The sequence below is a fragment of the Pseudomyrmex gracilis genome, unplaced genomic scaffold (genome assembly GCF_002006095.1).
Source record: "Pseudomyrmex gracilis isolate BER0280 unplaced genomic scaffold, ASM200609v1 scaffold_603, whole genome shotgun sequence".
Lineage (NCBI taxonomy): Eukaryota > Metazoa > Arthropoda > Insecta > Hymenoptera > Formicidae > Pseudomyrmex > Pseudomyrmex gracilis.
Window position 1 is genome coordinate 1 of NW_018021187.1, and position 14755 is coordinate 14755.

General features: G+C 29.9%; 2 protein-coding genes across 6 annotated transcripts; one reads left to right on the forward strand and one right to left on the reverse strand.

The window, feature by feature from the left end:
- Positions 1 to 974: 974 nt before the first annotated feature.
- LOC109861156 (aminopeptidase N-like) lies at positions 975 to 4940 on the forward strand. Of its 2 annotated transcripts, none has more exons than XM_020440682.1 (9): positions 975 to 1119; positions 1413 to 1509; positions 1658 to 2052; positions 2284 to 2603; positions 2987 to 3174; positions 3577 to 3876; positions 4101 to 4170; positions 4380 to 4439; positions 4718 to 4940. In XM_020440682.1, exons 1-9 carry the CDS (start codon positions 1104 to 1106, stop codon positions 4823 to 4825), a joined length of 1554 nt encoding a protein of 517 aa, XP_020296271.1. In that variant the 5' UTR covers positions 975 to 1103; the 3' UTR covers positions 4826 to 4940. The 2 variants fall into 2 exon arrangements, with proteins under 2 accessions (XP_020296271.1, XP_020296272.1); XM_020440683.1 differs by having other exon boundaries at positions 2587 to 2603.
- A 3028-nt stretch (positions 4941 to 7968) lies between these two features.
- Positions 7969 to 14085, reverse strand: LOC109861159 (membrane metallo-endopeptidase-like 1). 4 transcript variants are annotated; one of them, XM_020440684.1, is made up of 19 exons: positions 14064 to 14085; positions 13775 to 13979; positions 13545 to 13624; positions 13289 to 13422; positions 13031 to 13192; positions 12338 to 12421; positions 12004 to 12215; positions 11606 to 11803; positions 11214 to 11315; positions 11000 to 11141; positions 10687 to 10901; positions 10378 to 10551; positions 10081 to 10181; positions 9447 to 9505; positions 9300 to 9351; positions 9148 to 9215; positions 8944 to 9083; positions 8627 to 8794; positions 7969 to 8512 (listed from the first exon to the last, which is right to left on the reverse strand). In XM_020440684.1, the coding sequence occupies exons 2-19, from the start codon at positions 13775 to 13777 to the stop codon at positions 8336 to 8338; spliced, it is 2271 nt and encodes a 756-aa protein (XP_020296273.1). In that variant the 5' UTR covers positions 13778 to 13979; positions 14064 to 14085; the 3' UTR covers positions 7969 to 8335. The 4 variants fall into 4 exon arrangements, with proteins under 4 accessions (XP_020296273.1, XP_020296275.1, XP_020296277.1 ...); XM_020440686.1 differs by lacking the exon at positions 13031 to 13192; XM_020440688.1 differs by lacking the exons at positions 13545 to 13624; positions 14064 to 14085 and having other exon boundaries at positions 13775 to 13790.
- Between the last annotated feature and the right edge of the window lie 670 nt (positions 14086 to 14755).

The following is a 14755-nucleotide window of genomic DNA, read 5'->3' on the forward strand; positions in this document are numbered from 1 at the left end:
ACAAAATAAATCGGAAGATGTGTCAATCAGACTCGATCGGATAGACCAGTATTAAAACAAGACTAATTGTTTTATGTTCTTTTTGTTGGTGTTGTAAACGTGTAGGCAGAGGGGGCTGCGCCCCTTCCTGCACCCCCTCCTTAAAATCTAACCTAACCCTAACTTGTGTTACTAAAATATCAATAAAAATGAGTGAAAATTTTGCGAGGGAGAGTGGAGAAAGAAAAGTTTTGGATTAGGGTCAGGTTAGATTTTAGGGAGGGTGCAAAGGAAGAGCAGCCCCTTTGTTTACACGTTTACAACATCAATAAAGAGAACATGAAAGAATTAGTCTTGTTTTAATACTAGTCTATCCTATTGAGTCTGATTGACACATTTTCCGATTTATTTTGTGCCCATCTCGGACATCCGACATCCTGCGTTCCGTTTCATATAAGCGCGTTTATCAATAGTACATGTAATGTATAGTACAAATAAATGCGCGAAACGGTACGCAGCTCAAGGTTTGATTCTTTAGATTTCAATTTTGACCAGCCGTGTTGGTTACTTCTGAAATTGACTAAAATCACAACAGTGTCAAAACCCGAAAAAAAGAACTGTTTTTGATTTTGCCCAAAACGCTTGGTTACTTCGGATATTGACTAGTCAATTCTAAAAATGAGGGGATTTCGGGTTTTGCCGCTAACATATATGCGAAACGATATGATAGATAAAAATATATATATTGAGTAGTCATCTCAAAAACTATGTTAAAAGAGTTTAGTATCCCATTTTATATTCAATTGGTTTTTGTAATATTTTCAGAAAGTTTCTAGTGATATTACTACTAATAATTTGCATATGTGAAAACTTTTTCTATTTCTTGAAATTACTAACAATCGGATAGCTTAACACTATATATTTGTATTTAAAACTAAATAACAAAATTAAAGTAGATATATGTGTAATCATACAAACCGTGTTAATAGATTTACAATGAAACTTTACTGAAGTCGATTGCGATCCAGACACGACGAGTAGTTTTTGAATATACACAAGCATATATTGAATCTAGTGTGCCTATACAAGAAAATCTATTTTTTCAAAACGTAACACTTAGTGCCATGTGGAAAGAAAAATGTAAGAAAACTAAGAATTTAAAACTTTTAATTGCTTAAGTCAGTGCTTACGAAACTGCAGAACGATATAAAATCTCATTCTATATATTCGAAATTTATGAAGAAAAAAAATACAAAAAAATACAAAAAATGAAATTATGTAAAATAATGTTCGTGAATATTTTATCAAACTATACAAGAACATACACCTATCATTGTCTGCATGTAAAAAACATGAAAGTGGATATACATATGATATACATACTTTTGTGATAATTGTTTGATACCTTTCGATTAATTAAAATTATGTTGTAGCATTTAGTATATTCTCTATGATCAATAATTTCTTTTATAAGAAAAATGTTCTATACAACTCTATTTTTGAGGAAGCGATAAAATTGTATTCTATCACGTAAGTAATAATTATTAAAGTACTTACAAAATGTATAGTAAACTATGAGTTGCATTATACGTAACGTGAAAACAGTATCGCATATTTTTCTATAAAAGGTAAAACATACACTTAATGTATTTTGTGTTATGCTTTTTGTTGTTATTAGTAAGAATACATCACGTGATACATTTAATGAACAGTCCATTCTTGATATTCTATGGGAAAATGTACGTGTTGTGCCGGCCATACATAAAAATATTCGTTTAGAGACTATAAATATAAAAAATGTGATAACGTCTTGGATAACACAACATGGTTATCCTGTAGTACAAGTAACACGAAACAATGACGCACAGTCTCTCACAATAAAAGTTATAGACTGTATCGCAGTGAATCAAAAAGAATTGTGTGAACACAAGTGGTGGATACCTATAATTTATGTAACAATATCAAAAAATAAGTCTATTACACACCATTACTCGTACCTTGACCAAGAAAGAAAAGATATCGTTGTTTTGAATATTGAGGAAGATGATTTTATCGTGATCACAGACCAAAATGGTAATACAAACAAGTTATTATCGTAGATTCCTATGTATTTGTTATTGTATATTCAAACTTTGTACCACCGTATTACATTTACTCTGCTCTTTATAATATAAGGTTTATTCTTTTATTTTTTTCTGTTTTTCTCGCTTTTTTTCTTTGGTTATTTCTCTTTCTCTGTCTTTGTTTCTTTGTCTTTTTCTATGTTTTTTGTATTACTTTTCTCTAAACATTTGTTTGTTGTAGGATATCGCGTTAACTATGATTATAAATTTTGGGAAAAGTTTGGTTTTCTTCTGAAAAATGGAAAGCCACAAAATTGGGATATATATGAAGTATCTGACGTCACGTTAGCCCAAATTCTCGACGATGCCTTTTATTTTTTAATACAAAATACAAAGTACAACAAACATTCTGTTGCAGGAATGAGTAGTATAGACACATTTTTCAATCTTGCGGNCAATGTACTTTACGTGNAAAATGGGTACATAACATGGTATCCAATATTTAATGCTCTTCAATATGTATCACAACTTTTTCCGTTTCCAGAAAGCGCAAAAATCAAGGTAAATACTACATTGCACTGATACAGAACAAAATAGAAAAGGTCAAAACACAATTTTACTTAAAAAATCACTCAATGAAAGAGTCTTCTCGTAACATGGTTTACGTTACACATTGGTTTCTCCGTTTGTTTTTTATCACCTGACAACAGAACAACCCACTAGAAAGTAATATACATATATATAACATTGTCCAAAAAAAACGACTAAACCAGTGTGCATTTAGAAACGTACATATATTAAGAATATTGAGATATAAACTGTTACAAATTACAAACCTTTATAGATGTACAGTAATTGTGAAATAAGAAAACAGCTGGCTACCCTTTTGAGTTACAGATTAATCAAAATACATATAGTAACACACTTTACACTGTTTTTTATAGGATAGAGCACTAGAAATTTTGAATAAATTTTTTGAAGATACATCACATATAAATGTTTCCGAGAATAGCATTGATACTCAATTATATCACGAAACGTTAAAATGGACATGTATTCTTAATAGTTCAAAGTGCAACAAACACCTTACTGATATATTAGAGTGGCATTTACAAAGTCCTGCACAAAACAAGTACGTTTTTCTATTTCTTTAGTACCAACTGACGTTTGTATAACACTTTGCTCTACTGATATATTATACATAATATTATATATCTGAACATGAGTCTTGATACAATATTATAATATTTGCAAAAATACTAAACATTCGAGAGTGACATATTTTCTAAAAAATGTAAAATTATTTACAAACCGTACATAGATTTGTACAGTTCAATTACACATATATTTATATATAAAGTCAAATATATAAACATGACCTCAAAAAGTGTCTTGCTTCTACGATTATAAAAAACGTAATAGCATATGTGGCATAAGTAATGACATATCATTACGATATCATGAGAAAAGTAAACTCGTTCGAGTGATAAGTGTAGAAGTAATTTTATATATTTATTTTTGTAAATATTTGCAGACTGTTGGTAAGTTGGCAGAAATGGATATATTGCCAAGGTGTGACATTAGGAATTATAAATGATTCCATGTTGTTCCTTACAATACAAGACATTTACTTGTTACAAGAAAAGCAAAATCACTTTTTTCACCTTTTATCTTGTGGACACAATTATAGATTAGCAGTGCGTTATGCACAAGAACATACTTTAGGAAAAAAAAGTGATTTTGTTAGCATTCTTTTCCATATTGTTGCAAGGCACGTAAAAAGGTTTTCTTTTCTGGATGCTATATTAAGCCAAATACAAAATAAATTCCTAAGGTAAACAAAGTTTTTTAAATAATCCTGTTAATGTTTGTATTATCTTATTACTGTATGTACAATATGTATAATTTACACTATACATCTTGTATGTAGTTTATATCTGTATATGTATATTATGTTTATTCAATTTACATACAGTAGTTTTTTATATCTTACAAGAGTATGTAAATACTAAGAAAGATTTTATATTAATTATCTGTCATATGTGTTTTATTTAAAAGACCGGTTGGCCTGCTTGCAGTTGTGAATTTTAGTATTAACCACATATATTCAGATGAAGATTCCGAAATGGTACGTTATGTGAATTTAATTGTTTAATATAGCTATAACTGTAAAACTATCTTTTTTTGATTTGAGTACGTAACTTAATGTATGTATGTAATGAAAGTATATTAGTAAGTTATATAAATGGCGTTTAGCACAGTAAAAAAATCACATATATAATGCTGAGTTAGGTACACGTTATTACATTCAATATTATTATTACATGGTGGTTTTAGATTACTAAGACTGTACGAGTGATGGTTACAAATTTGATCAACAGATATAATCTAGAAACGGTGAGAGGTGGTTTATAATTATAAAATAGTTTGTAAATATACTTAAAAAATAGTTGTACAAATTTAAGTTTATAAACTGAATAATTTTATAATTGTTCAGTACGTTCTACGTGTTTAAATCACTTTTTTTTAATGGTTTACACGTACTTACATGGCTTTATTTGGTGTCTTTTGTAGTAATTTTTGGTTTTTTGATAAAAATATATTCTTCAACAGTGTTAGACTTTTTCAAAAGTATACAAGATGTTATCATATTTATAATTTGTATATTTTTTTAGCCAACATTTATACACGACATCATTATGAAAAAAATTATGAAGCGTCGAACATTTATAAATATAAGGAAATTACTCATATGGGATATACCTTATCTACTACATTACTAATCAAGTAACGATGATTTTTTCGAAATGTTTTGTATAGACATTTGCTTTTTAATTTAAATAGAAATTGAAATCCATGTATTGCTTTTAATACTAAAGTTATTTTTGTAACCCAAGATTTAATTTATTTTATGGCTCAAAAAATTATTTATTAATTATGTTTAAAATGTGAAAATTAAAGATTTTAATACATTTAATAATTCGCAAAATAATCATAAAATGAAATTAAATCTTTGGTCAAATAAATGCTAATAATACACTATATTTCATCTTACATAACTGCGAATAAGTATAAATTTAAGTTTAACCAATTGCTCACAAGTAAATATATAAAGCACACGTTATAGAAAAACACATAATATGTAAGTATATAAAACTATGAAAAATATGAAAAAGAAACATTTATCAATAATCTATATGAAACAGTCATATGTATGACGAAATATGTTACTCGTAAGTTTTTTTATGTAGGTAAAAACAGATAAAGATAATGTAATTCAAATTTAATGTGGCAGAATTTATTATGTTTAGTTATCTCCACTCACTTTAAACATTAATAGTTAGTACATAAATACTTATAATAAAAAGTGTATTTGCAAAATTAACTATGTGAGTTTCTTATCGAATTTTTAGTTTGTATCAATGCGGACTAAGTTTAAGCTACTTTATCGGAAACATTTTTGTGCAATATAACGTTTTTTTTCTGAATAACCGGACTCTTCTGTATATAAAAATGTGTTACAATGAAGCAGGACATTTTCGTAGATTTGTTGTTTACTTATCGTCATATGCTGAAAAGCATACCCCTATAGAATACTTCAACTTTATCATGCGCAAAACAGCGCAATGCATGCTTATTCGTGGATCTTTTTTAATTAAGATTCTGGTAATTATTGCGAATCGCGTAAAATATTATAAAACTTTTCAACTCAGTTTTATTCGTTCTACGTGTCTACAAAAGAGGTTATAATAATTGTCAAACATTTTGTATATTCACACATCGAATATAATTTGAGTACCTATAGATCGTTTTCCACAACGCAGTTACATCGTGATATGTATTTATTTTTGCACTAAAACGACTGTTCCGTAGATATTGATAATTTTTCGAACAAAAAAAAACATATGTTTAAGGATCTTGGGTTTGAAAGTATATAGCATCAATAAGTATGTTTCAACATTAATACTTTAATGAAATCGATGTTACTATTCTAAACACAGGGCAAGGTTGTTAGCCTATCGCCAAACCTTCAAACTGTAGCATTACTTTGCTTAAAAGCGATTCATTTCGTAATTATGATCGGTAACTTCGACGAGAAAAACCGGCCGGAATAATCCAAGATGTGGATTTGAACTCGGGATTTCCCTACTGGCAGACTTCGCACTCATATGTTGAGATCACTGAACCTTTTGAACACATGTCGACAATTGTTTTGTTTTTAGAAAGTGCAAACAGCTAAATAAATATATAGTATTACAATACTAGATATATACGCTAAAAAATTAGATAATTACAAGACAAAAAGAACAACAACAGGTTGAAAACTAAAAGTTTTAACAGTATGCATTTTACGGTATTTTTAGGCTTGGGACAGGCCGACATAAAAAGCTAGAAATTAAAATAAATTAAAAAAAAATTAGGTAAAACAGGTCATACTACAAATAGTTAGGTAAAACAGGTCATACTACAAATAAAAAAATAAACTGTAAAAACAGTTATAGTAATGACAAATCTCGCGACATTAGGTTAAGAAATTCCAATATTTTCAATATAGTACTTAACAGTAGAGAAAGATTACTAATGTTATTGAACTAATGTTCTCGTAAAACAAGCAATTGATAAAGTGCATGAATAGAAAAAAGTCATGTTATACCGCAGTGAAAATCAATGAATTGAAACTAGGTTTTTACTATGTAAAAAGTCATATAATCATGGAATGAATATATGAATAATAAATAAATAGAATGTGCAACCTAGTAGAGTACCACAAAAAATTTGTAACTTCTATAGAAAGTGTACAGTGCACAAGTATTAAAATAATGTAAAAAGTAAAAACGAGCTCTTTAAGAGCCGTCTACAATGGAGAGTTGTAGGCCGTAATAGTAAGAAATTGCCCAATCACAGATAAAGTACAGAAGAATAATCGATTGTGATTTGTCAATTTCTTACTGTTACGGCCTACAACTCTCCATTGTAGACGGCTCTTAACGCGTTCTGTTTGTATATAAGAGCGCTTAAGCGTGGCGCTAAAGCGTGGCGCTACGCAAGTATTGCCGTACGTTTGAAACAGAAATAACAAAATTTATATTATAACTAGTCACAAAAGTATATTATTCAATACATTTTTACAGAGATCTGCGTGTAATTATTGTGAATATCTTAATGTCATATCTAACGTAAAATGTAATGTCGTCAGTGTTATAATCATCATGTGCATCAAATATCTACAATATCTATAATTTTAAAGATAATTGTAATAAGAAATTAATATAATGTTTTTTGAATGAGAGACAACAATGCAAATCTTCAATTTGTTACATTTTTAGAGAAAAAATGCTTTGTAGTATAGAATAACAGAAAAAAGATAAGGCATAGTCTTACTAATGACAGAAGTATGTTATTGTACATTGTAGTTTTTTTTATATTCTTCTCTAATATATATTTTCTCTATTGTATTGTATAATTTCTATCTCCACCGCGAGTTGCTTTTAGCACACAGAATCGACGAATATACAAAATTTCTTATACGTCAAGCAAATGCACTGCAATCGCATCGCGATATGAAAAACCTAGAAAGAAAAAATTAGAAATTTATTCTTTGTAAATAATAATACAAATAGCAACGGACGTATTATTTTTTAGACAATAATCTTTAATCAGTCTTAAAAATGGTTCGTTTGTTTTCGATTCTATACAATTGTTGTATTCATAGATAAGAACAATAAATACTAAAACGACTACAGTACACATACTTATACGTAATACATTATTATTCTCTGAGTGATTTATTGGAATATATATTTGGGTTATTCGTAAAAGAATGTAATGTTTGTTTTTGACTTTTACGTGTAAAAAAAACCGTAAATTTTATTTCAACGAATAGTTACATATAACTTTTTTCATATAAATATGTATTTATGTTTCGTATGAGATATAGATATCATACTGACATCTGTAAAAGTACAAATAGTATTTTCACAAAAGTACATAAAGAAATCTACCGTTTTGTAATTTTTGATTTCTTATTCTTTGAGAGATCGTAAATTATCTAAACAATATACACTTACATTTAGTCTGAACTTAAACTAAATGTGTCTAAAATTATACGGTTAGAAATATACAATTCTTTTCTCTTCTAGAATATCGTTACTATACCGAAATTGCTAATTTTTTTGCAGAAGTCAGTGTGTATATCTAAAAATATAACGAATGTAAATATTCTAAAATGTTTGCTATACAAAAAAAATATTGCGTTACAATTTATAAGCATGTGCCATTTACGTCTCTTCAGTTTAGAACCAAAGGGCACATTTCTTCTCCGGATTCATTGGAGTTCCCACAGAGCAATTATAGCTCTGGGAGAATTCATGAGAATTTGAAAGGCTGCCGCGAATCCTAATTTCCTTCACAGAATGGGCGCCAGAAGTGATTTTTTGTATCTCTTCTGGCAGAGCATTTTCACAGAAAAACTAAAAGAAGAAATGATATTAATAACTTCCATATATAGCCCATGTATTTTTACTGCCCGTTCATTGACCGTAGTTACCATACATCTCAATGTACATTCTTTAAAAGATATTTACTTGAGCATACGCCAAGAAGAAAATCTGATCTTCGCTATAATCTTCAAGTCCTTGCAGCCGCCACTCTGTTTCATTCAATCTTTCTTTTCTGTTCTTGTACGCGTAATATGCAGCAACAATACCAGCAGCATCCGCCATGTTCTCTCCGAGCGTCCGTTGCCCGTTCACCTAAAAAAAAAAACCAAGTATTTATACTTAAAAAACCATGGAACAATTATAGATAAATTAAAACGTCGAAAAACGAAATTCTTCTAAATAACTCAAAAATAAATTAAAAGTTTGTCTGCATTTGTATGGTTTTTTAAAAATTTACTTACTTGAATATTCGCACCTTCCAATCCTGGAATCAGATACTTGTTATAGTGGTCAATGAAACATTGCGTTATATTTTCATACTCATCGATAGACTTTTGTGTCCATGTTTGCATGATGTTTCCATTTTTGTCAATGTTACGACCTGTACTCAACATTAGTGTAATAAGATTCTTTTTCTCGACACAATACCAGGAAAAATTACTTACCGTCGTCATCAAAGGCGTGATTAATTTCATGTCCAATGATAAATCCCACTTTTCCGTAATTCATTAATCTATTACGTAAATGAAATTAAAAGTTTTTGAGAATAGTTTTTTTGTAACGTTTGTTTGCGAAAAATGGTACAAATAATACTCACGCAATGCGATTTCGGTCATATACAGGACTTTGTAATAAGGCAGCAGTGAGAACTACGTAAAAAAAAAAATAACAAAATAAACGGAAAAGTAATAATAAACATAACCATAAATCTATTTTAGTGTACATTATTATTCAGATTTTTTACCGATGCTATTGAATACCATATTGTATTTGGCTTGCGGTTGTGTCGAGTGGCTTAACCATCTATTAAACAAAAATATAAATATTACAAAAGTCTTAAGTTATGTATACAAATTTGCTTATATACAGGGTGTCCCAGAATTGGTTTAACATCTCTTGTAGACAGGTAGAACGAATAAAACTGAGGTGAAAAGTCCTATACCATTTTGCTAGATTCGCAATAGTTACTGAGATTTTAATTAACAAAGATCCGCGAATAAGCATGCATCGGGCTGTCTTACGCGCGTAAGACTNCCCGCCGCGCTTCGCGCGCTAACGGTGTTACCCATAGCGACATATGGGAGGAGCTAATATAACAACATATACTACAACATATACATATTAAAATGTAATTGTGTGAAGCGCGCCGGGCTGTCCTACGCGCGTAAGACAGCCCGATGCACGCTTATTCGCGGATTTTTGTTAATTAAAATCTCGGTAACTATTGCAAATCTAGCAAAATGGTATAGGACTTTTCACCTCAGTTTTATTCCTTCTACCTGTCTACGAGAGATGTTAAACCAATTCTGGGACACCCTGTATATAGCATGTGTAGTTTGCAGTACATAATAACAAACTCGATTGCAAAAAGTTTATACTTTGTGTTGTTTACGGGTGTCCTTAACGAAGTTATCATTTTCTCCGTTTCGAATTTCCATATATTTATAACGTTGTCAAGATATTCCGTACCGATATTCAACTAAAATACATAAAAATAATGCTTCTATAAAAGCACGATAAAATACATAAGTAAATAAATAAATAAATAAATATATAATATTACGGGTGTAAACTATTATTGAGCATCTCTTACTTTATTGCAAAAGAAGAGAAAACATATTGTAGTAAATAAAGTGTATTTCTTTGAAATCTTTTTTGCTAGAAGATGTACATACGTCTTCGTAATATCTGTCAATAGCTTCGTCGCTGTACCAATCGGGCTTAAAAAATTCGTGTTTCATAGACGTAAGTTTCTCGACAGCCGCTTCTTTTGTAGGCTCATCCATCCATGTGGCGTTTCCTATTTGTTGATGAACGACGCTTTTAATATTTGTATATATTTCTGTGATCTACAAGAATTTTGTTTTTGAGTACGAAGTAAGTGTATTTTACGTGTATGTATTGTATTTNCTTTTATTGTATGTATATATTAATTTTAGTTTATTGTACGTTTATTGTATCTATTTAAAATGTAACAAACTTACGTCTTGTATGTTATCAAGCGATATGTATTTCTTGACATATTCATGCGAAATAGCATGATATAAGTTGAGCGAGTTAATGCATGGCATCCAGTTTTTATCGTCTTCTTCTAGCTGGTTATTGTCTGCACCTATTATGACGCGAGCAATGCCACTCAATTTCTGTGGTTTGATGTAATCAGTTAACTTTCTGATTAAACTCCATATTATAAAATTAACTGCAATAAGTTCAACATCGTTGAATTTATAACATACTTTAGGTAGTATTTTACGCTGTATCACTATGTTTTGAACTTCACTATTAAAAAAATTTTACCAATAGTACGTGACGGTGTCCGTTCTAACAACGGTACTAAATTGATAAGATATTCATACTCTGGAACAATGAGTTTTTCAGATGGTTCTATCGCGATTCCTTCTGGTGCAAACAATTCCTGAATGGCTGAGTGCCAGTCAATCTGTAATGAAAAAGTTATTGATGAATAAAAGGTATGTACTAAAAAATATAAGATATATAGTATTTATCGCACCTTCCCTATCATTCCGGGATTTTGCTTGTCGTACTTTTCTTGCAATTGTTGGATTGTTAGCGAAGTAAATGTATTAGTTATCCTATCTACAGTGCTTGTCAACTGTAAGCAGTATAGTACAAGAAAACTAGTCATTTGATACGATGCAATCGGCTTTTGAAAAATGTGATTGAGGAACTTACAGTATAAAACACATATATGTATATATATATGGTATAATATACACACACGCCCATACATACACACACATATATATATATATGTATATAGTGACATAAAAACAGAAATTTATTTCATGATGTAAAATGTTATTTGAAATATTATGAATTTAATACATAACAATGAGTAAATGTATTTTTTTTTATACTAGTATTGTGATTGTTCATACTAACATTAGCCAGTTCCGCTTCAAAATGTACGATGTCAAGTGCATCTTGAGTAAGTTTACTCATGTTACTTGTTCCGCCATTTTCTGTTATAAGATTTTGCGCAACGTTTACGATAGTAGATCTATACTTTTCTTTCCGCCATTTAGTGTTGTTTATGAATATCATTTTGTCTCGAGAAAAAGGAAGAGCACGTCCAAAAATCTAAAATCATATGTACTTATAAGTATGAAAATTGTTTCTGGACAGTGTTATCTTTAATATGTATGCATCATGTTGTTATTTGCAAACGCATAATTGGTTTTGTCCTTTTTAGTACTCTTTTGGTCGAATAAAATAAATACGATGTAGTATAATATCTATCATATATGTTAATGTATGTTATAAAAATTAAATATACTTACATAGATAGCGTTACTGTTGGACATTTTTAAATCTTCAGATACTTTTATATCATACAGGCCGATGCCTACTAATTTATTTTTATGCAAATTGGTAGTAACATTTTGCCAAGTCAAATTTCTTTCATTCCATTCGTGATGGGTCATAACTATTGGCCATCCGCCGTAGCTATTTACAATGGCGTTCAAGATACTCATACCGAATGCTTTATTTTCTAACATCCAAAATGTAATAATCGTGTTTTTTTATTTTATACAGTGTATTTATTATATTGAGTATTTAAATTGGAAGTATACGTCGTAATAATTATAGTTTTATTATTGTAGTGTCACGTACCTTTATCCATGCACTGCGCGAATACACGCTTCGCTTTTATGAAAGACATAGTATCGCTTGGTTTAGACGATGCGTTTAACATTTCTGTAGACAACAAAAATTCGACAGAATGTCACATATACACCCAGTCGTGTACTGTGTCACATATTGCACAATCCGTTTTTCATAAAGTTTTAGTTTTTTTACAGTTAATCATATTTTTATAAAAAATACTTAATATTAAGATAAATAGATTCATATAAAATGTAAGAATACTATCAGTCTGCGCACATTGTATTGTATCACAACACGCAGCAACAGAATATTTATGTTTACAGTTTCATGTGCTATTGAGAGAGTTTATAACTTTCCTGTTTCTTTTGAATATTATAGTTGTATATTTTCTCTTGATGTTGCGTAGTACTCAAATAACGTTTATATACTATGTTNTAATAATATAATAACAGACGTAGCTTTTGTAAATTACATTGTTTTGNTANTTAGTAATTGTAAATGATTTTGACCAAACAACTTGAATAAATAAAACAATATTGCTGTCAAGTTTGTATCAATTATAAATAAATATATCCAACCCATTGAAACCGATTTAATAGTACTTAGACATAAGTTTATACTTTCGTTGTATATACCTTTGTTTGTGAACATACACAAATGTAGAACATCAAAAAATCAAAACCTTTACTTAAACTGTACCTCGAAGCTGATTGTGTAATTTTTGTTTGAGCACTGTGAAAAAATTAATTACTGGAAATGATGTATTTGATCGGTTATTTTGTAACCATCCGCCACAAGCAAATTTGTAAAAATTGTCACACGGATCGACCGAACGATCAAAGGTGGATAAAATCTCTAAAGCTATAGAAATAAACTTTAAATGGTACACACATAAAAAATAAGTTATAAAACCACAATGTTATATATGTAACTGTAATATATAGTTTCTACACGTGCCTGCGGTTTTACATTTATTGGTGGCGCATAACATATATTGCCTGTTCATTGTCGAATCGGAACGTGCGCGTATGCTACTGGTATCAGAAAAATCGTACGTATCGTGCGCATATGTTACAGCTGTCAGAAAAACTCTGCAAAAGTGTGTCAAACACGGAACGAGAAATATATAATTAATATTTGTAGACATAAATGATAAACTAAGAACACTTATTACAATAGATATAATTTTAACATTACAAATAGTGATTCTTACATGAAGAAATGATATGTCTTCATAGTGTGATAAATATGTACCACAAAATACAAATTTGTATTGGCACCTTTTGTTTTCGACTTTGTTTGCGATTTCAAAGACGGTCACCAATGAAGTGCCGTCATAAAAAAAAGAAAACACTTGAGTAAACTTTTTTTTCTAATCGGGAATGTTCAGTATAAAGTATAAAATTAAATAAAGAAAGTAGAAATAAAAAACATATTGTATACCATATATTTGCGCCTCAACAATTTAATTATAATTTATGGTTATATGCCAAGTGAAGCGTCGTAACGTGTTCAAATGTCGTTCATTACAGACACTTTTGATACGCATATATCTACATGAAGTGTTTTAACGTAAGTTTGTAGGTAATAAATACGTTTACTATATTTCAAATTAGTTATACGTAAAATATGTTCGAGACGGAATCATCTAAAAATATATACGTTAAATGTAAAAGTTTGAGAGTGGTACTATAGACCTAACTACTTGAAAACCTTTAGCACAGTTACTTACCTACGATCGTAACGATGCGCTGAAACTGACTGTTTAAAGTTGCGAACAATGCAAAAGGAAACGTCTCTTTATGTTTATGTCACAAACACGTGGCATACTCGTGTTTGCCGTGTGAACGAACCACAAGTATACGAACAGTTACATTTGGAATTTGTAGTTTTTCTTTGTAAATCCTAAAGTACGATACGCAACGAGTTACGTACATTACGAGTAATTACGTATGTTTATTTACAAGAAAACAAATCGGTTATATACCTTTATGTCTTGATTATAAATTTAGGTTTTTATTAATGCACTAGAAACGTTAGTTCAGGGCAACATGAAAAATTAAATGCTTGCGCACATTGTCTGCACTGGTTAGTCGCGTTCAGCAGTACGCGCTGATTTGTAACAATCAAACGTGATTGGTTTTTTTTCTAGAACAAAACAAATCAATGTTGAGTAATGACAAGATAACATGTCGGCATTTGTTCTGCTAAACGAAAGAAATAAGTGACAATGTGTGCAAAGTTTCAATTTTTTGTTTTCACTCAAGCAACGAAAGTTCTTCTGTATTACATGCATACATGTAGAAAAGAGAACACATAAGTCAAGTGCATTCTACCAATAGTACTAACAATAAGAGAAATCACGCATAGTGAGAAGAATTCGTTTCTTGTCGACTCAAGTGTGATATGAAAATACATAATTTT

Coding starts and splice junctions, on each gene's coding strand:
- LOC109861159 (XM_020440684.1), bottom strand. Junction 11,316..11,605: donor TTGAAGCGGAACTGGCTAAT/GTTAGTATGAAC, acceptor TACTGCTTACAG/TTGACAAGCACTGTAGATAG. Junction 8,795..8,943: donor TGGAAGGTGCGAATATTCAA/GTAAGTAAATTT, acceptor TTTTTTTTTTAG/GTGAACGGGCAACGGACGCT.